Source organism: Protopterus annectens, chromosome 6.part1 (genome assembly GCF_019279795.1).
Source record: "Protopterus annectens isolate FY-2018-M chromosome 6.part1, PAN1.0, whole genome shotgun sequence".
In the NCBI taxonomy this organism is placed as follows: domain Eukaryota; kingdom Metazoa; phylum Chordata; order Ceratodontiformes; family Protopteridae; genus Protopterus; species Protopterus annectens.
The window spans coordinates 59,281,281-59,303,580 of NC_056738.1; the positions used below are offsets into that span (position 1 = coordinate 59,281,281).

Consider the following 22,300-nt stretch of genomic DNA (forward strand, 5'->3'; position numbering starts at 1 on the left):
TAAAATATGGGAAGTAAAGCAATTATCAGATCAAGCAAACAAGAAATTTGAAAAAAAGACTACTTTACATGAGTTAGATAAAGTGCTTAGATAGGTAAAAAATAGATTCAGCAACAGGTGTGGATGGAATAGGATATGAAACGTATAAAAATATAATGGAATGGCAAAAAGAATATTGGTTACAAGTTTTGAATGAGTGGTTAAACAAAGACTTTGGTTATAAAGAATTGCGTAGTAGAATATTAAAATTTATACGGAAAAAAGGAGGAAAAGATTTACAGAATAATACAGATTATAAGATATTTATGAAAATAATACAGAAAAGATGGGAAAATAAGACAGAAAATATAATGGAAGAAAATTTATATGATATGGAATGAAAGGGATGTCAAGAGTTGCTAATGATATTAAAAGAGAATTTGTGGATTATATTTTAAACAGAAGAGAGAATTGAAAATTTATGGTATGTGATATTAATAAAACTTTTGATATAATAGAGCATGAGACATCATGGGAATTAATGAAGACATAAAAGTTTAGAAATTAATTTAAAAAGTTTGTATGACAGCATATGGTTATAATAACATAAGAATTCTATTAAATAGTTGGTTAAGTAAAGAAATCAAGATGAGTAATGGCATACTTAAGTAAAATAATATTGTTAGGTGGGTTGCAAATTGGCTCACAGATAGAACCCACAGTGTGAAAGTAGAGGACTCCAAGTCCGACTGCCGACCAGTCATGAGTGGATCAGTCCTGGGTCCTCTCCTGTTTGGCATATACTTCTCAGACGTCCAAGCCAACATGGACGGACTCTGGCTGACCAAATTCGTAGACGACTCAAAGCCGGGAGCCATTACTAACTCCCCAAGTGATGCAGACATCCTACAGAAAGGCCTCACTGAGACCAATGACTGATATTGAAACCATGGCCTTAAGCTTAATGCCAAAAAACACATCATCATCCCCTTGAGAAAAACTCAGTTCCCGCTAATTACCACATCAATGGGAGCCCACTGAACACTGAAGTCATTATAAGAGATCTGGGGACAGGTTTACAGCAACCTCTTCTTTGACCACCACATAGCCACTATGGTCAGAAAGTCCTTCTATGTGGCACATCTCATTACTAAGGGTTTTGCATCCAGGAAGAAAAAAGTCATCATTTCTCTCTACTCTTCTCTCATTAGACGAATCAGAGTATAATGCCCCATTTGGCATGTACCTCACTAGACACCTGCAACAGCTGGATAGGCCACAAAAGAACCTCACAAAGAGGATCCTAGGCCTTAAACACATATCCTACATAGACAGACTCAAAAAACTCCAGCTATTCTCTGTTTCATATCGTCTACTAAGAGGCAATCTCTGCTTGACTTACAATGCCATGTCTGACCCAGCTCTGTTAGAAATGCTACATCTAAAGAAATCTCAATCCCTCCACACCACACACTCCAGTGACCTCAACCTCATTACCACAATCAACAGAACATGCTGGAGGGACAGGTTCATAACCCAGAGACTGCCCATGTTCTGGAATAGACTTTCCATACATGTCAAGCAGAGCACCTCATTGGCCCTCTTCAAGACAAATCTTGATGAGTGAATGGGAAATAGAGAGTTCACCCCAGTGATCACTCCAGTGGCTCTACTTGATAGAGGCACTGGGAACTAACGTCGGACGGCACAATGCCAGGGCACTTCTATGGGCTAGGCTTGTAAAGGCTCTAGGGCCATTAGCCTAGTACACACCTAAGAACCTAAGACAAGGATGTCTATGAGCTGTATCTTATTTGCTTTAATTATGAATATAGTAGTAAGCGAAGTAAACTGCAAACTGAAGAATGCAAAATGATGCAAACAGGTGTAGAGATTCCAGGTTTAATGACATATGCAGATGATATAATTATAATAACTAAAATAGTTTATGGATAAGCAAAGTTATGTTTTGCACAGGCGAATGTTTAAAAGAAATATGTATGTCATTAATTAAGGATACGAGTAAAGGTCTTGAAGATATGAAAAAGATGGGGGGATACAATTCACAATAAAAGAAATTTCAGTGCTGGAAATACATTTTGGTTATAAAGAAGCAAGTAGAGTACAAAGGGGAAAATTATTAAAGGAATTTGTATTTTATGGAAAACATATAGATTAACTTATAAGAAAAAAGTTAGTTTGATAAATTCAGTATCAATGGGAAAAACAGTGCGTCTATCAAGTATGTTTATGATTCCAAGAATATACGAGCAACAATTGAATAAGTTTTACATTTATATGGGATTCTAGATTAAACTAAAGACAGAAGTATTATATATCAATAAAGATAAAGGAGTACTAGTATTGTTAAATCCAGTGGTATTTTCAGCTTCTTTAAATTTGTACAAAGTATTGAAATGGATGAATGAGAAAAATGAGAAACTGGTAGCAAGAATGTTTAAACACAAGTATGGAAAAATTTGAAAATAATAAAAAGAAATAAAAGAAAAAATAAATATTTTAATGAGAAACAGAAAATTATGAAGAAAAAATGTGGAAAATAAAGATTGATAAGGTAGAAGATAAGAAAACATGGTATAAAAATGTAATGGTACAAATATTACCGTGTTCATCCATGGAAAAAAAACGCTAGAGGAAAAGATTAAAGCTAAAAAAGTAAGAAAAGCTGCAGTAATAAAGTAGGATGTCAACATTTTTATGGAGGCGAAGAATAAAAAAAGAAATTACTATTGAAAGTAAATATGCCTTATAAAAAGAAAAATGAGAGATTATGTTTATATTATGGTAAAGAAGAAACCAGAGAACATTTTTTTCTGAAATGTAAGAGGGTTAAGAAATTATAGGAAAATGATGTGAAGAGAATTTTTTCAGCTGTAAAAGAGAATAGTAATATCAATATGGATATGAATGAATATGGATATTACACTTTCATAGGTTGTGGGTCATTTTAAGCCTAGCCGATTACCCTATGTGAGAATCAAACCATGCACCTTGTATCTACAAGGTAAACACCTTAACCATTACGCTAACCTCCCAAATATTATAAGAATAGAAACAAAGAATATAGAATAAGAATGGGCATTTTTTATTTAGTATGGGTGATTTCGGATTACAGATTACCTGAAATTATGTTTAACAGGAAGTGGATATTGTCAACAATATTAAGAAATATCTGATGGCAGTTATGGAAAAATAGTGAGGGATGTAATTTTGTGAGGACTGTGTAATTTTGCAAATGCATACATTTATAAATATGTAAAAATGTAAATTTAATGCATAAATGAATAAAGGACTCCTACTCTTTTCAGTAGGTGCTGTGGAATCTTTTGTATCCAGCCAAGCTACAACCAGCTCAAGCAGGTGGGACCTGGTTTGACATTTCATCCAAAGAACAACACACTTAGAAGTGCAGCAACTGACTTATGTTGCACTACAGTATCAGCAATTAATATTCTTGGTATGAAAATAGAACCCACAGCCTTCTGCATAGTATGTTACCTGTTACACCACTGACCCTGATTGCGAATCATGTAAGTATGAAACTCTCTGACATTAACAGACTGATATCCTCAAGTGATTTACCAAAGGAAAAAAATTAAAGATGGTCTGGCCTGGTAGTTAGTATGAAGCATTAAAGCTCTTGTCTCCCAGAGGTTCAGGGTTTGACTCTGAGTAATGTCACTTAACTAGACAGTGCCCCTAACCACTTATTAATTTCACACACACACTGTTTGCTGTCTGCTAGCTGGTTCTTTATTGTTTCATAGGTTCACTCTACATGTGTACAAGTTTCAGGTTGTGGAGTAATGTAATCTCCTATTCTGAAGCTGTTGCTTCTTTCTGCGCTCATCTCAAATCTCCCAACTGTATGTTTGAGCTGATGCTCGATTCTGGGGCACTCTGCTTAAATTCCCCATGGCTAGAAGCTGACACTTGGCCTGCAAGCAAGCTCCGTTATTTTCCCGTCCTGACGCCATTCCTTTTCTTAAAGCAGGTGGAGTATTTAAACATTTTTATTTTCTTAAAGCAGACAAAATATTTAAACATATTTAAAGTTATTTCTTAAAGTGGGCAGAACATTTAAAGTATTTATTTTTAAAGCAGAGCATTTTTTTTAAAATAGTGCATTTTTAAAGTGGAGAAAACATTTATGTTTAAAGCAGAGACATTTTATTTATTTTTTAAGCCAGACTAGGGCTCCCAGCCAACACCAGGCCCCAGTTAACTGCCTAGGTCACATAGTGCTAGATCTGGCTCTGCCTATCACAGAGAGAGGGAACATTCTGAGTAGAACTTCCTGTGGACTGGTGGAGCTCATTAAGTTGTGCTGAGTAGGGAAGCAGTGGAGGCAGTGCCCCTGTGGCTAGGCAGGCACAACCACAGGCTGCACCTCATGCTCTACCCTGTACACAAGCAATAGCTGTATTAGCACAGGGGTTGGGATTAGGTCAGTGAAAGTCTCTCATCAGCTGCAGTATGACAGTGTCTCACTTAGCTTGTCCCACACTACAGTGTCAGAAGATGTGACTACTACAACCTGCCATGGAACTAAGGACTCTTTACACACCTGCTCTTGCAGATAGGAGACCCTTTGGGCATGGGTCACACATGGGATCCTGTCACACATGGGTTCCTGCCAAAGTGTGGAGGCTGCAGAGCAGGAGTCATGAGGTGCAAGGATAGATGTGCCCAAGCTTTGAATGTGCGATCTCAAAACATTGAGCTACCATTTTGTTATGAATGACATGAAGTGAACAGGTATGTCACTTCTGGGATGAACTTGAGAGATTCTCTATATAAAGCAATGGCCACTTCTCCTTTTCAATCTTTTGGAACCTGCTGAGATTATGCCCATATAGTGAGTTATGCAATGCTTCCTATCCTTCTCCTAAGATCACTTTCATACCTAAATAGTTATGATTGCCCGACTTTCAGACCCTCTGTTCATTCTGGATCAGCTGCATGAGCTCATACTGAGTTCATCTGGTAGCATTTTTAAAGCCTGAATCTAAGCTGTTTAGGTAACCTCACTACTCATTCTCATAACAGCTTTGCATTTGGTGTCCAGTGGGATACAGACTTGTTATTCTCCCTTATAATTTCTTCATCTGGTGCCTATTTAAAATACAGAAGAACCGAGAAAACTGAGGATAGGCAATCTCATAAATATTCTGTACCCAGGTGATCTCACATGCAGATAACTTAAGCTTTCAAAATGGTTGTCAAGTATTTTTAATCCTAAGTAAAGGATATATAAGTTTTCTCCAAAAGCACCTAAAGAGAAAACACTAGAGAGAAGAACATTTTTTACAAGAATGTGGCATGGTCATGGCCCACGATATTTTTTTTCAGCCGCATGTACAGTACAAAGGGAATCTTTGCAATGACTGATTTGGTTAATTTCCCTCCTCCTAAGGAAAGGATATAATTGTGGAGGCTCAGTAGTTTGTCTCACACAATGCAGTTATTCACAATGTTGCTGACTCCATTTTGTCAATTTTTTTACTCATTTTTTTTTTTTTACAGATTTATTTTAATAGAGAGGGACAGTAAGTTTCATTGTGCTCTGTGTCTTTTCTTAAACAGATTTATGCAAATACAGAATGACAGTAAGTTACATTGTACATTGAGTCTACCATTTATGAAGGCAGTTCAGGTTTGCTAGATTGAGAGATGATCATTCTGATGAGGAGCATGCCCCTTACCCCCAATATGCAGCTATTCTGAAGATGATAATTATATCTAGAGGTGCAGAAACCATAGCACAGCTTGAACTGGGGGGAGGTTCTAGTGTGAGTAACTACAGGGACAAATTCCATACTGTAGTTAATAGTACATATAACTTTGGGATACATTTCATCTAAAAGAATATGAAATCATTTTTTTGGTGCAATTCCGCAGCACACCTAGTGTGGTATCAATGTCCCTCACTCACCTCCCATTTAGATATCCCTATAGCCAAGTTGTATTGCTTCAGAGAAAGGCAATGTTCCTTTAAGGACCTTCCATTTCATACTTTCACATACTATTTATGGTACTATAGAATTCTCCACTTCCTATTTTTGCAAAGGAAAACAAAACAGATAGTACAGAGAGGTCTATGTCACTCACATAAACACTACTTAAAGAGTATTTAAATATGGTGTGTATGTGGGTATATTCATTTTGTGTTTTTACATGGGTTTGTGAATGCAGTTTGTGTTTCTTTCACATTGCAGTTTTCAGTATGCAATATGTTTGAGTCAGGTTTTATCGTTTTTTCAGTTTCTACATAGTCAATCACCTGACCTAGTCCCTGATAGTCTGAAAAGCAAATGAAAAGCAATTGGGAAAAATCCTGTGATGAATATGAGAAGTCAAGTTGTTGATGGAAAATAATTCATTGAGTCACAACAGAAGCTAAAGGCACAAAAATAAGGACCAGACATGCATTTCAAAGAGAATCCTTCCAAGAAACTCAACAGCCACAGTATTTCAATGACAGGATAGTATTACTAGACATTACTGCTACAGCTATTATTACTGGTGGAGAAGGATATAAAGTTACCAAACATTTAATCGATTTGTGCCTTTTGGTCACTAAATAGGAAAAACTACATCCTCGCAGTACTACTGAAACATCATCCTATTAGTTATATGAAAAAGGGGGTACAACACAATGCATGAGTTATACCTGGACTGCCCACCAAAAAACTTACATTTATTCAAACACATTTTCAAGTGTTTAAGTCAAACATATGCTTAACTATATTTCTAATGGCACTTAGTCCTAGATATCTACTACTACTGTTACTATTAATTCATAGTCCAGTCTGAGGAATGTGCAGTTCATAGACTTCAAAGTCAAGACAGTAACTAAACAAAATACTCTGCAGTCATTTATGATAAGATAAGTCTCTCAAAATGACGAGGTAAATACACAGTTCACCACCTTGACTTGGGAATAATTATTTGTCAAAAAAATGCTGCCACAATGAAAGCTTGACTCACTGGAACAAGTACAACAGATAATACCCTAGAAGCACATAGGAAGTTTAACTACTCAGAAATCTACAGTTATGGTTCAGTGGCCTGTTTGACTGTAGTTGCAGCAATGGTACAAAGTAAATCTTTCCTGCTGTGTATATGAACACTCATTCAGTATTTAATGCCGTGTGTTGTATTGCTGTACAATACATTTTCCTTACAGTTTGCAAGTTATGTCTAGCTGCTAGACACCCCCCACACATGATTACACGCACAAACAAACAAACACACACACACACACACACACACACACACACACACACACACACACACACACACACACACACATGCAAGTCCCAGTACAGTACCAATTATGTAGAGTAGACTGTGTACAGCCTTGAAAAGGCACAGGTCAAATAATGGAATTCTAATAGATGCATGGCACTGACAATATCATGAGGAGTTTTTTATGAAACTCCATGGCTACGTACAACAATTTCATAACTTATGCCTGCAAAGAAGTACTTTGAAAAGTGAAGAAAAATTTGCTTCTTCCATTTTACTTCATGGTCAGTGTGTTTTAAAAATCTTGTCCACCATTTATTCTACTTTTTTATTTACCACTTTTGCTATCTTCTTTGTTCTTTGCTGCTGTATCTAAAAGTGGACAAAAATGGTAAGTAATAATATTGCATACACTGAAATGATGTTAGTCACTTGTATCTCCTGATCTTAAACATTTATAAGTATAGGGCATGCTCAAGACTTGCAGCCTGCCACTTCAAAAATTACAACTGCCATGAAATGAAATTTATCTGAGAATCACCCAAGTTTTCCTGTGTTTTCTTCCAAAAGTAATGTTATTTCCTGTAACTTACTTGGAACTCCACAGCCACGTTCATCGCTATTATCATGGCAATCATTGACCCCATCACAATGAAAGTACATGGGTACACATCTCCCATTGGCACAAGGAAATGAGTTGGAGCCACACTGCAGTGTGGGAGGTTCATTTGATGGATCTGCAACACAAGCTTGATTAGTAGAATCCAGTTTCATACCATATGGACAGCCACACACTCGCTGAAAATTAGGCACTGGGAAACAAAAGTGGCTGCAGTCACCATTGGGGTTTAAGTGCCTGTTGCAAGAATTTGATCCTAGAAAATAGAAAACATGAATCAGAAATTAAATTTCAGAAGTTTGCATGAACTAAGTAAATATGCAAGAATAAGGTACTATCTCTCCATTTATTATGTTCAACAGTGAGAACTATGTGTCTTGTTAGAGTACTCCCTGTTTGCGAAATAACTGTTTATTTTGTTCATTGAATGAAGCATGTTTGCTAATTATTCAGAATACATTAGTGTAGCACATGTCACTACACAAATAGAATTGATACCATAGAACATGATTTTAACGAGAACAAATATAAATTCAAACATGTAGTGCAAAACATGTAGTGCAAATAATAGCTTAGATAACCAGATTTCCAGGGTTCTATGACTCCTGAAAAGTTATGGTGCCTTCCATTTACATGCAAATCACATACAGTTTACTGATTCAGTAATTTTTTTGATATACTATGCTCTACAGTTAAACATACAACAATGTAATAAAAATGCCTGCATACAATGGTAGCTTTTTATAATTATGTGATTTAAAATGCTAAATAATCATTCTTTTTTGACAATTTACTGATGTAAACATATAAAATTATGTGTATATCTGGCTTCTAATTAAATTGATAGATACTCTAGGAGACCCTCATATAACAACTTAACTTTTAATGAGGACTGTGTCAGTAGAACAGCAAACCTAATTTTACTGTACAAGTTATCTGTTAATGCATATCAGTGATGCAAAACAATCCACACTACAAAGGGAATTTCAAATGGGCTTAAAGCCTTTTTTTCTTAACAGTATATTAACTTGTATTTCTCTTTTATTAGATAAAGTAATGATAGTGGGGTAGTGGCTGCCTGATTTGTATTTCATTGTTCAGCGTGAAACTACAGAACATCTGTGCTTTTCCATCCTTCTTTTTCCATGCACTGCTATACAACACCATCTCCCCTGAATGAAAGGGTGTTTTTACACCAAGGAAGGTAGGAGGAATCGTAAGTTACCCACAGGATATAAATCACTGAGTGGTTTGAATAAGATGTCATCTATTTAGCCACTTACATCACAGCATTTAAGCCACATCAGTACAGAAATCTGCAGGCTGTATTTGAATCACGTCAGGAAAGATTAAGTCAGTGAATTTTAGTCAAAAAGGTTTTAGGTCTAGAAGAAACACTTATTAGCATACAAACATGTAAGTCTAAAAATACATGACAGATGTCAGCATAACACATACATTAATAGTGTGACAAATAGTACTAGTTATGTAGGAAGTGATTCACTGAATTCTATTGTTACTCTGCTCATCTTAAAATTGTAGGGTCTTCTATTATCTTTGGGAAACATAACCCTTATGCAGTCATTGCTAAGAAGATTATTGTAAAAGAATGAATCAAAGGATTGTGCTTCCACTGTTTTTTTTTTTTTGCTAAGGCATTCAGAATATGGAATGACAGGCAATATACTAGGAACCGAGTCAAGAAGACAGAAGCACTAATAACAAAGTAACACTCCAAGGTTTTGTGCTGTAAGACTTTCTGAAAGGTGTGCCTATTAAAGGAACAATAGTGTGTAATGATAGTGAATACTTTAGCATAATGCACAAAAATACATATAAAAATAATAAATTAAAATGACATACTCACAATACAACTAGTCAGTCATACAATTTATTATTTGATTTCTGATATTCACAGTGTGCCTGCTTAAAGTTAGCTTTCAAAATGACATCTGTCAGTAAATCTCATGCATGCATTATTTTTATTTACAGCTTAAAAACTGACAAATTGTTTTACAGATATCTGAACTGCTACTGTAATTAAGAAAATACAACCAACAGCATGTACTGGATTTTTAAATACAAATTAAGTAAATGTAATAAGAAATCCACTAATTTACCAAATGATTCAGAAACTGAAAAAAAATATCTTTATCACATATTGTCCTTTAATGCAATACTAATGACAACCCCATGGCTCGCATTATTTTACCATTTACTCTTTCCCAAAGTGACTTGATGTGATTTTGTTTTTCAGCTAAAGCTTCTTTATCCTGCAATATGCTCTGCATCCCTATAAAGAGGACATATTACCATACTTCCTATAAATCCAATTTTTTTCATTCATCTAGAATGTCAGTATTCTGAGTAGCTAACTCTGCATACCTACAGGTGGCTCAGGTGAAAATCTCCGAGACTGGGTTGTCCAAGAGTCACAATGCCAAGTAACTCCATAAAGATTGCTGTTTTCCATAGGAAATTACTGCTAGTGAAACTTCTAAGCAGGCACTGGCACCGATTCCCTTCTTTTGGGTGAGTTCTCCCTTCTTTACGTTGGTGTGAATGTGGTGTATATAAGTTGCGGTATGTAGCCACATTACGGGGGTGCAGGGAGCTTCCCTTTCTTCAAAAACACTTATATTTTACTTTCCCACCATTCTGTCATGCAGGAATTAGTTTTCAGTATTTCTTATGCCTGGTATTTTACCATTCCATGTTTTATAGCAGAACCAACTAATAGCTTTGAAGAAGTTTGTAAATAATAACAGAACATTTTTGATGACTGTCTTTATCTTCTTTTCCATCTTCCATGCAGATTTACATAGGCCACTCATTTTATTTTATTTATTTATTTAAAAATTATGGGAATAATATTTATTTTTTGTAAATATTAAGAATTTCTTACCACGGCAGGGTTAGACACATGGTGGTAAGAACCTTAGCTCTAGATGATTGTCGCTGTTGAAGTGACGCCCCAACCTCATATGCAGAAATGGGAAAAAGGGGTTGTGGATGGATGTATTAATAATTTCATAGGTGCTTAAATTCCTCTTCGTCTACATGGTCATCCTGTCAGTCAAAGGTGTCAAATTTCATGTGATGTACACCTGATCTAGCAACTCAGCTGTGAATGACAGCTAAAAGTAGCAGCAGAAATTACTTGTATATACTGCGGTGGTGGTGCTGCGGTAGCATTGTCGCCTCATAGCAAGACGTTGTCCCGTTTGATTCTCAGCTAGAGCGTCTTCTGTATGGAGGCATACGTGAATGGGGCGTGCCTTCGTTGAAGGTTGTGCGTCAGGGTTGGTAACCCGGTATGTAAAAATCCACTACCAATCATTAGCGGTCCCGAGTTCCGCTGTGGCGACCCCTAACCGGGAAAAGCCGAAAGACACAAACAAACAATGTATAGCAGTAGTTTCTATGCTGTGTGTTAAAATAATGTTTTGAGTAAGCCATGATCCTCTTGCAGGAAGGCCACCCCTTGTGCCTTCACTTCAAGTACTGTGTAGTGTAACTGTATCTTACAGTAAACAAAAACTCCCTCTTGTACTTGCTTAGCTTGCCTTAATGCATGTGTTTTGGAATAAGAGGGAATAGGGAAAAAGCTATAAAGGAGTGCTAGGGGTCAGTTCTGGACAAGCCCATCCCTGTGATGTTCTCCAGGAGGAAGCATGATGGTAAACAAGTTGCTGAATTTGGCCTTGACTGGAGATGCAGACAGGTTGCAACAAGTATTTCACCAGCAATGGAAGATCTTCTTCACTGCTGTCTTATTAAGGGACAACTTACATGGCATCAGTAAACCGTGACTGAGCCAGCTTGCAAGGCATTTGGCCTCCCAAGAAATGTAGCTGGCAATCAGAAAGTAGTTTGTGGAAAATCACATTCACGTACCATCCTCAGTTCTCTGCAAATGGAGTAGGAAATAATTCTTCCTAACTTGTTTATGTACCAAATCTCTGCCACATTAGCACTGTGGACTGCATCAGCACCTGCAGGCAGGGAGTTCTTAAAGGCCTTAATGTTAGAATGACTACCCTTATCTCTAAATACTGATGAAGGCTGTTCTCTGTCTGTACCCATATTCTTTGGACTGTCTTCCCTTGACAATACCCCCCACACCCTAAAGCAGATGTATCTGCTGTATCTGGTGTGGAGCAGATGCCCTAATTTCAGTCCTACTACACTCCTGCTATAACCCTTGCCTTAAACACATAATCTCCTGATAAGACTGTTTAGTCTTATCAGTACCACATACAGATGCATGATGTGACTCTAAATAGATATTTAACATACTTTATTGTTTGTATATGTACTGATCATTATATACATCTTTGTGAAGGAATTAATAATGTGTGCTCATCTATATTGTCTAGTTGAATATACTAGAAACATGTAAAATATATTGTTTGTATGTCTTGCATATGTGTTTCTTTGGAGCTTTTCTCCCCGGGCCTCCACTGAAAATGGACCTATCCAGTTGGACTATCCCGGTTAACAAATGTAAAATAAAATAAATAAATAAAATAAATCTGTGGTGACAACCACTATGTGGGTGGGAACTTTGAAGGGAGTGTCTGCTGTCAGATTTCATGCAGAAGATGACAATTTCAAGTAAGACTGCAAGTCTTGGACAGCTTTATGTGCTACATCATGGCATCTGTTAACTGAGCAAACAGAACTATATCTATTGCAAAACTCTCTCATGAAATCTGATTATCAGAGCCATGTGAATAGCTGCTGCCATGAATCTCAAGTCTTTTAGGCACAGTTAAGCATGGGCTGAATAAGCATAAATGAGGTGAATCATTTGATGTTTTATAATGCCCAGTATTGGCCTGATGAAAGTATTCAGGTGAGAGGGCTACATCTGTGATTTTTCTGTGAACACTAATTCTCAGCCACTGAAAGAGAGTCAGAAAAGGCTCCCTCATAAAAATTAGATTGGTCCATTTTGCAGCAGTTAGGAGCTAGTCATCTAGGTAAGGAAATATAATCATCTGCTTCACTTTAACTACAAGCATTTATCTGATGAGCACCCTAAGGAGCTGATGTGAGACAAAATGGAATATTGCAGAATTGACAAAGGATGTCTCCCACCTGGAAGTATAGAAACCTACCTGGCATCTTGGCAACCTTTATGTGAAGGTAGATATTCTAAAGATCCAAAGAGCGCATCCAGTCTCCTTTGGAGAGACAAGGAAGGATAATCTACACTATGACCACACAAAGGTACTCTTTGGAAATGAATTAGTTTAAGCCCCTCAGAATGAATATGTGCCTCAGGTCTTTTGTGTTTTTTTTTAGGAACTAAAAAAAACTAAACTGAATTCTTTCTGATATGGTGGGGTCTCTTGTATGGCTCCTTTATGTAAGATATTTGAAGATTTGTTGTTGCATTCTTTTTGTTGTGATGGGACATCTGGCAAGGGGAGAGAGAGAGAGAGAGAGAGAGGACGAACAAGGGTATGGAACAGAACCATATAGCATTGGGATATTAATTGTTCTGATCTTCTTTTCTGTTATGGTCAGCCACTTATTACATGTGGACAGAAAGATCACCCTTGACTTCTTCAAGATTGTGACAGTCAGGCAAGGTCTCATGGGTTAGATTACTGTCCTCCTAAAGAAGAGTCATGGTACCCCTTGTCTTGTAATTTTTGCAGGCACTGGACTGACAACAATTTCCATAGTTAGCTTGATTATGGCAGTTCCTCATGGGTCTCTGATTATTTTATAGCTGCTGGCTATGTCAAAACCAAAGCTGATGTGGGCTCTTCTGCATTCTTAAAAATATCCCTTAGGAAGTTTGAAATTTAATGCTGAATATTGGGAGGAACTTGTCCTCCTTTCTCCATGTTCTCATGGTGGGCTTTTACTTATGTGTCGAACAGAAGATTACTACCGAAAGGAGAAAATAGGAGCATACAAAATGTTACACCGATATCCTAGGAATAGGAGCATACAAAATGTTACACTGATATCCTAGGAATAGGAGCATACAAAATGTTACACTGATATCCTAGGAACAGGAGCATACAAAATGTTACACTGATATCCTAGGAATAGGGGCATACAAAATGTTACACTGATATCCTAGGAATAGGAGCATACAAAATGTTACACTGATATCAAAGGAATAGGAGCATACAAAATGTTACACTGATATCCTAGGAATAGGAGCATACAAAATGTTACACTGATATCCTAGGAATAGGAGCATACAAAATGTTACACTGATATCCTTGGCAAGTCTATATGCTGTAACTATGTTTTACAGTAAAGTAAAGAACAATGCTGTTACCTGCTGGTCTGGCTGTACTACCTGCAGAACTGTGTGAAAGCTATATGATGAGGGTCACAAATGATGCCATACTTGTCATCAGAGACTGTAACTTGCACTTTAATTCTCTATTTGGCAAACCTTCCAGTGACTGGCTCATCTCAGACAGCTCACATTGGAATCATAACATATGCAACACGTAGTTTATGATCCCCACTGTGAATGTGGAGGATGCATAAACCACTTAACCAAGCCTGTCCGTGGCTCTATAGTCTTTAATTGAAGGATAAACAGCTGGATTCTTTGGAATAGGAACTTTCTTAAGAGCTGCCACAGCAAAAATGGAATCTGGCTTAGGTGTATCTGTCCACCATGCCCAGTCTTAGAGAGACCATGACCTTCTCATAACAGGTGTCATAATATCAAGATTTTTCCATGCTCTCTTTACCACAAGGTATACCATCCTGTCATGTGGACCTCCTGTGAAAAAGGTTAGAAGATACAGAAGGCCTCCTACAGAACATGTGGAGGAGAGGCCATGGGGTCTGCAGGCCATCTTCCTTATGTCTCATTATTTATTTTATTTATTTATTTGACATTTGTTAACCGGGTTGATCCAACTGAGCCAGTGGCCCATTTCAGTGGAGAACTGAGGCGAAAAGTTCCAAATACATAAATTATAATATTGCTAGGAAGTATATACAATTATAGGTAAATCACATTTGATGCAGTATATACAATTAAATCACATTTGATACAGTGATGCAACAAAAGCAAATTTATACAGTGACTCTTTAGAAAGAACATAAAAATAGTATGACACATAAAATAAAAAGCCATAAAACCCTTTCTACAAAAGCAGCTTGGGACAAGGTTCGGGGGGGGGGATTACAAGGGAATGTCTTGTGGTGGATTAGGTACTGTTTGAGTGAGTTCTTAAAATTGTAGATTTGGGGTATGCTTCTTAGAGTCAAAGGAAGCTTGTTCCAAAGGCGGGCTGGAGAGTAGCTGCATAAGTTCTGTCCAGTAGATTTGTTGGGTTTGTGGAGGTGAAGCAGGCATTGGTCAGAGCTCCTAAGAGGTCAGGTGGGGGTATATACTGAGACTAGAGAGGAAATACTTGGGCAGGAGGAGGGTTTATTGATAATGGAGTGGATTATGAGTAGCTGGATAAGTCTAAGGTGATTAGGAAATTTAAGACATTTAAGTGACTTGAGGGCCAGACAGTGGTGAGTTTTGGCTGTGAAATTGGTGATTGGTGACAAATCTGGCCACTTTGTTATAGGTGGATTCAAGCTTGGAGAGTAGAATAGACTGGAGGTTAGTAAAGATATGAGAGCTGTAGAAGATGCTGGGAAGGAGGTAGGCACTGGCTAGTGTTATTCTAGATTCTGGGGTGAGGAATTTTTTTGTTTCTTTATAGAAGGTCAAGCTTTTGATGGGTTTTGTTAATGCACTGATGAATGTGAAGGTCAAGGTCACGAGTGGAGACCCAAAGGGTTCGGTCCTGAGTCCTCTCCTGTTTGGTATCAATTCTCTGAAGTCCAGGCCAACAAAAAGGGACTCTGTCTGACAAAGTTCACAGATGATTGCAAGTTGGGAGCTATTATAACTCCCCAAGTGATGTTGACATCCTACAGAAAGGCCTCAATGAGATCAATGACTGGTGTCAGGACCATAGCCTTAAGCTCAATGCCAAAAAATGTGTTTGTCATTCCCTTTGGGAAAAACCCAGTTCCCATGAATTACCACATCGATGGTAGTCCACTGAACACAGAAGGCATTATAAGAGATCTGGGAAAACAGGTTGACAGCAATCCCTCTTTTGACCACCACATTGCTGACACATCTCCTTACTAAAGGTTTTGCATCCAGGAAGAAAGAGGTAATTGTCTCCCTCTACTCTTCTCTCATTAGGCCAATGATTGAGTACAGTGCCCCATTTGGCATGTACCTCACTAAACACCTGCAACAACTGGAGAGGCCGCAAAAGTACCTCACAAAGAGGATCTTAGGCCTTAAACTTTTGTCCTATATGGACAGACTAAAAAAACTCCAACTATTCTCTGTCTCATATCACCTACTTAGAGGTGATCTCTGCTTGACTTACAATGCCATGTCTGACCCAGCTCTATTAGAAATGTTACATCTAAAGAAATCCCAAACCCTCTGCACCACACGCTCCAGAGACCTCAATCTCATTACCACAATCAACAGAACTTGCTGGAGGGACAGGTTCATAACCCAGAGACTGCCCATGCTATGGAATAGACTTCCCATACATGTCAATCAGAGCACCTCACTGGCCCTCTTCAAGAGAAATCTTGATGAGTGGATGGGAAATAGAAAATTCACCCCAGGGATCACTCCAGTGGCTTTACTTGACAGAGGCACTGGGAACTAAGGTCGGGTGGCACAATGCCAGGGTAATCCTATGGCCTAGGCTTCTAAAGGCCCCAGGGCCATTAGCCTAGTACACACCTATGAACCTATGAATTTCAGCTGGTCATCCATGATTACTCCAAGGAGCTTAGTATGGTTTTCTGGAGCTATCATTGTGTTGTCGAGAGAAGAGATGGTGAAAGAGGATTTAAGAGGGTAAAGTGTTTTTGGAAGAAAAAGTACGAGTTTTGTTTTTTGGGGGTTGAATATGAGCTGGGGTCTTGTTAGCCAGGTTTCTGTGAGGTTGAAAGATGTTTGTGTGAGGGTTAGAAGGTCAGTTGGGTTATCAGCTATGGATATGATGGTAGAGTCGTCAGTGTACCGTATGAGGGATGACTGGGGACAGAATTTGTGGAGTTCATTGGTAAAGATGTTAAAGAGAAGGGGTCCAAGGATGGAACATTGTGGGACACCAGTTTTGATGGGGAGAAAGGGGGGAGAGCAGATAGCCATTTGACAGATTGGTGCCAGTCTGAGAGGTAGCTGCTAAACCAGGACATAGTTGTGGTGGAAAGGTAAAGTTGAGAGAGTTTTGAGAGGAGGACAGAGTGGAAGAGAGTGTCAAAGGCTTTGGACAGATCTAAGAATAGGCAGGATATGAGCTTATTATTGTCTCTGGCTAGGGAGATGGTGTTGGCAAAGGAGATGAGAGCAGTGGAGGTGCTGTGGTGTGGACAAAAGCTATGCTGGGTAGGGGTGATCAGGTTACCTTCTAAGAGGTGGGTCATGATTTGTTTGTGTACACAGTGTTCAAGAATTTTGGATAGGGGAGAAAGTATTGCTATTGGTCAAAAGTTAGAAAGTTCTGAGGAATTACCGCCTTTGTGTATGGGTATGGTATACAATCTTTTCCAAAGAGCTGGAACAGTTGATTCAGAGATGGAGCGGTTAATTAGGATGGAAACTGGGTAGGCTACAGATGTAGCAGCATGTTCTAGAAAGACAGAAGGGAGGTCATCTGCTGAAGGGGAGCATGGTTTGAGCTTTAGGAGGAGTTTCTTAATGTAGCTTGTAGGGACTGGCTTCAGAGAGAGGGGGAAGATGAAGGTGATGAGGAAAGGGAGGAGGGAGAAGTCTGCATAAGTTTACTTATGGCGTCAATAAAATAGGAATTAAAGATGGTTGCAGTTTTGAGAGGTGAGTTGTTGGGGACAGGGTTGGGTCTGGATGCATTACCAGAGTGGAGGATTTGGTTGATAGTGTTTCAGAACATTTTAGGGTTTCTGGATTGAGTGGTCTGGGATTGGTGGTAGAAATGCTTTTTATCAAGATTAATTTGTTTTTTAATGAGGTTGCAGAGTTCTCTATAGGTTTGGTAGTGGGAGGGTGATACAGTCTTTGATCAAAGTTTCCAGGTAGAGTCTCTTTTTTGAATGTGTCCAAGCTGAGTACGTCAGCCAGGGGATGGTGTGAGATTTGACCCTAACAGTATGTGGATGGGCAAGGGAGTTGTGTATGTTGAGGAAGGTGGTGTTAAAGTATGATACAGCATCATCAAGGGGTAAGGTTAAGAGGGAGGACCAGTCTATTTTAGACAAAGAGTTACTGAAAGTATCATGGTTGAAGGTGGACAATTTCTGGCGTTCTTTAAATTTATCACAAACAACCAAACCAAAAAACACCTCCAGAAGAAGCCTTAATAGGCACAAATAGTAAAATGAAAAAAAAGGCTTCCACCACAACAAAAAGTTCACTGAAAAATTCTGTTAAAATATAGGCTTTAATAGAATAAAGGAATAAAAATCACAAATTGTGCTGTTCAAGTTGCAAGTCAAACAAGATAAGCGCTTTCAGTTAAAAAAAAACTTCTTCAGATCCTAGTCTAAAGCCTACATTTTAACAGAATTTTTCAGTGAACTTTTTGTTGTGGTGGAAGCCTTTTTCATTTTACTATTCTTTAAATTTATGGGGTTTAGGGATGTGAGAGGAACGTTGGAGGGTACGTATTGGGCAATGGTTGCTGATGGAATCAGGTAGAGTTTCAGTTTGAGGATAGAGGTTGGGATTGTTAACAAGAATACAGTCAGTGATGGAACTGATATTGGTGGATTTATTGTGAAATGTGGGAGAGGAGATGAGTTGGGTGAAACCAAAAAGGTTAATGGTGGAGGTGTTAGTGGTAAGGGTAATCCAGTTAATATTAACGTCACCCAGTATGATGGTTTCACTGTGGATATGGTCAGATAGCCAGCTGAGGATCTGTTCTAATACTGGTATGTTATCACCTGGTGGTACGCAGATGAAAGTTATTGATATGGTTTTGTGATTGTTGTGTTTAAAATTGGCTATTATGAGCTCAGCTGGGTGGAAGAAGGGAGGAGGATTTGGTGTGGGGGGGTAAGGGTTAGAGTAAAGAATTGCTACACCACGTCCCTTCTTATGGGGTCTGTCTAGGTGTAGAATGTTGTATCCAGGAGGGAGGAATTATTTGTCTGTGTTGTCAGGCTTTAGCCAGGTCTCTCTGAGAGTAACTATGCTAGGGGAGTATTGAGCTATCCAGGACTGTAATTCTGTTATCTTGTTAAGGATACTGTGAATGTTGATAGAGTAGAAAGAGAGATGTTTGGGAGGGGAGCCCGGAGTAAGGTGTGTTCAGGGGAGTTTGTAAAGTATTGGAAGGGGGAGTAGGTGCACTAGAAGGGCCAGGGTTGAGGTGAATGTCACCAGAGACTAGGAGAGCATTAAGTGAGTGAGGGACAAGAGAGAACACTCAGTGTGGTTGATTATTCTTTGTTTTATTTTGAAGGGTGGGTGAATTGTGGAAGGAAGTTTGATTTTAGGAAGACTGAGGTCAGGTGAGGAGAAAAGTGAGGGTGCTATTGGAAAGGAGTAATGTATGTTGGAAAGAGTGCGGTAGTAAAAGGAAGTAGGAGAGCTGGGGGCAGAATTAGATGAGTGTGAAAAGTGGTTAAGTTACAGGTCAGTAGCAGAAGGGAGTAAATAATGAGGGGTAGAAGTAAGGAGGTGGAGGAAGTATAAAGCATATTTGTGGGTGTGCTGTTAAGTGAGACAGGAGGATTTGAGTTATGGAAGTGGAGAGAAAGTGAGTGAGTATACTTATAGGTAAGAGGGGTGTGGAGGTGGAGACTAAGATTGCATGTTATATAGCAGGTGTGTATAGCAAGGGGAGGAGGTGGATGGGAGGAGTAATGATAGATTAAGGATATGTGGAGTAGTGAGTATAGGAAGGATGGAGAGAAGTGGGTATTTTGGAGTGGGGGGTGCTGGTGGAAAGGAGAAGAGTCTGATAGCACAATGTGTGTAGGAGGTGGGAGTTATCAGGGGGTGAGGATAAGGAGGTTAAGTGGGTGTGTTGGAGTGGGAGGGGTGCTGGTGGAAGGGGGAGGAGTCTGATAGGACAGAGTATGCAAGAAGTGAGAGTGTGCAGTGGGTGGGGATGTGCCTGTTGGGTATAAGGGAAATTGATGTGGGGGTAGGTGCGAACGGGGGTAGGGTAGGGGAGTGGAGACAGCCTAAATGCAGTGAAGGCAAATGGAGTGGGTTGGGCCAGTATACAGCGAGCAGCAACAGAAATGAAAAACAATGTATTATTCAGCAGAGAAAGCTGAAATGGCTGTTGAAAAGTACAGGAGGGGAGAGAGTGAAGGTGAGTGTGAGTACACGTAGAGCAAAGCTAGTTTAAGGGGTGAGAATAAGTCTGTGGGAGTGGAAAGGCAGACAGGGAGCTGGGAGGACTAGCTGTAGAAGACAAGTATAAAAGGAAGATGAGAGTGGAGTTGACGGTAATAGGAGCTGGTAAGATTGCTGGAGTAACTTGGGAGAATGGGGAGGGAGGTCTGATACGGAGGTGTGCAGGTGGCCTTACAAAGAACAAATATAGCAGGGAATAGTTACAGGCTAATACATACTTCACTCAAAGGTAGAAGAAATTGTTGAAGTTGAAGAGATTATTTCTAAGACCATCCCAAAGCTAGAGTCATCAGATGGTGGTGAAGAATCAACGCTTTTGGTCTCATCAAAACCAGGAGTGAGAAACTCCCAAATGAGAGAGAGAGAGAATTCCAACTACTTCCTTTTGCACTTCTGATTCCTACTAGGTCTTGGATGTTACAGGCCTAAGAGAAGCAAAGAAGCCTACAAAAACAGATCTGTGTCAGGAATCTTGCAAGGGCCCTCAGATCATTCCATGTCTCTGGTTCTTAGAGCTGTTCGAGAGATAAATGCCAGTCAAAGAACCATCTTTTGTCAAGGTCAAAATTATAGTCAAAATAGACACTGTGAGTGGTAAATGTAGCACAGTCTGTATTGCTGGCATTGAGAATTATGTCAACGCCACACTCAGGGCTGCTGGTTCTGACTTCAGCAGCCCAAGGCCAAACCCTGCTAGGACTAATCTCTAGAAAGCACGACTAGTCCCAAACCGAACTCCAAAAGACTGACCCCTGACAGTAGGGATGAGACAGTCATTCATACTGGGACAGACATTCCAATAGTCAACTGCAAAGGCTAAAAAGCTGCCTTCAATGATACACGTGCTGAAACTGATGCTGACAGACTGATCCTGAGCTCCTGGGCTGAAGGAGCTGTGAGGGTCAAGATCACTGACATAATAGTTGGGTCAACCTCAAGGGCACCAACCCTGCAGAATGCAGAGTGAGACACTTCTGTCAGTGTTGACACTGGAATCTGGAGGCTAAAATGCAGCCTCACTTGGGCCAACACCTGAATAAGCATGAGAGAAAAACTGGGGTGAAGTGGCAGAAAAATGTGACAAAAATGGGACACCTCTGCCCACCCCACTGCCATAAAAGGAAGACCCAATTCATATTTTTGCTAGATGTTGATGAGTGCCTCATCACCTTCTCATAGTGTATGGCAGGTAAAGAGTGACTATGGATCAACCTGAATGATCTTACAGAGATGAACGTACTGAACTCACAATTTTTCTAACTTCAACATCAGAAATGAAAGAGGTATTAGAAATTTCTGACTAGTTTAACAAGATAATGCACACAAACAATTCTGTTAAGTATTTATTAAAAACCCCGGAAGACAGCAGAGAAGAAGTCCTCTGCTAGGTTTTTGTAAGACCTAGACAGCATTCTTTAACTCTCTTACTTCTATCTCTACCATTTTATCCACAGTGGACTATCTTTTGGTTTATCGGCCCTTAAACTTGAATCGGTAAACCTCTAGACAGAGATCAATGTTGATACCATGTCAGAAACAGAAGTAGAGCTAGCCAGCAACATCAGTAACAGTAACTTTTTATTTCCAATCATTAACTCTGTTAGGGCTAAATAATTCACAGATTTCACAGTGCTTATTAAAATGTTCCTCTCCTAAACAAAATACTCACATACAAAGTATGTTTGTCTTGGGGTGTGACACTGTACCCAAACTTATATTGCTTGAAAGCTGTACTGTCCATACTGTACCAACCAACCACACAGTTGGCAAAAAGTTGAAAATCAGCAGTGAAAACTGTTAAGCCTTCAGTTTCAGTGTGAAAAAGATAAAACAACTATCAACACCAATAACCAGTAAGAAATCCATTAGAAGAAATAGAATACAACTAATGAGAAAAAATGTGGAAAAGCAATAAAGATTGTTTAAGCAATTACATGGAACACATTACTGAAAAAAAAAGCAGAAATAATTGCAAATCAAAGCAGAGCAATGGAGGAGGAAAAGAAAATGCCAAGGCTTGGACTTTCAAGATGGCTGCACGCTGATTTCAA

The 22,300-nt window shown here is 38.9% G+C and overlaps 1 protein-coding gene across 1 annotated transcript in view; it reads right to left on the bottom strand.

The window, feature by feature from the left end:
- The window catches only part of LRP2 (LDL receptor related protein 2), a 1,335,386-nt gene that overhangs the window by 922,524 nt on the left and 390,562 nt on the right, over positions 1–22,300 (bottom strand). The window contains exon 21 of the mRNA XM_044075346.1: positions 7,845–8,126. Within this exon, the coding sequence (XP_043931281.1) occupies positions 7,845–8,126 (282 nt within the window). The remainder of the gene's footprint in view (positions 1–7,844; positions 8,127–22,300) is intronic.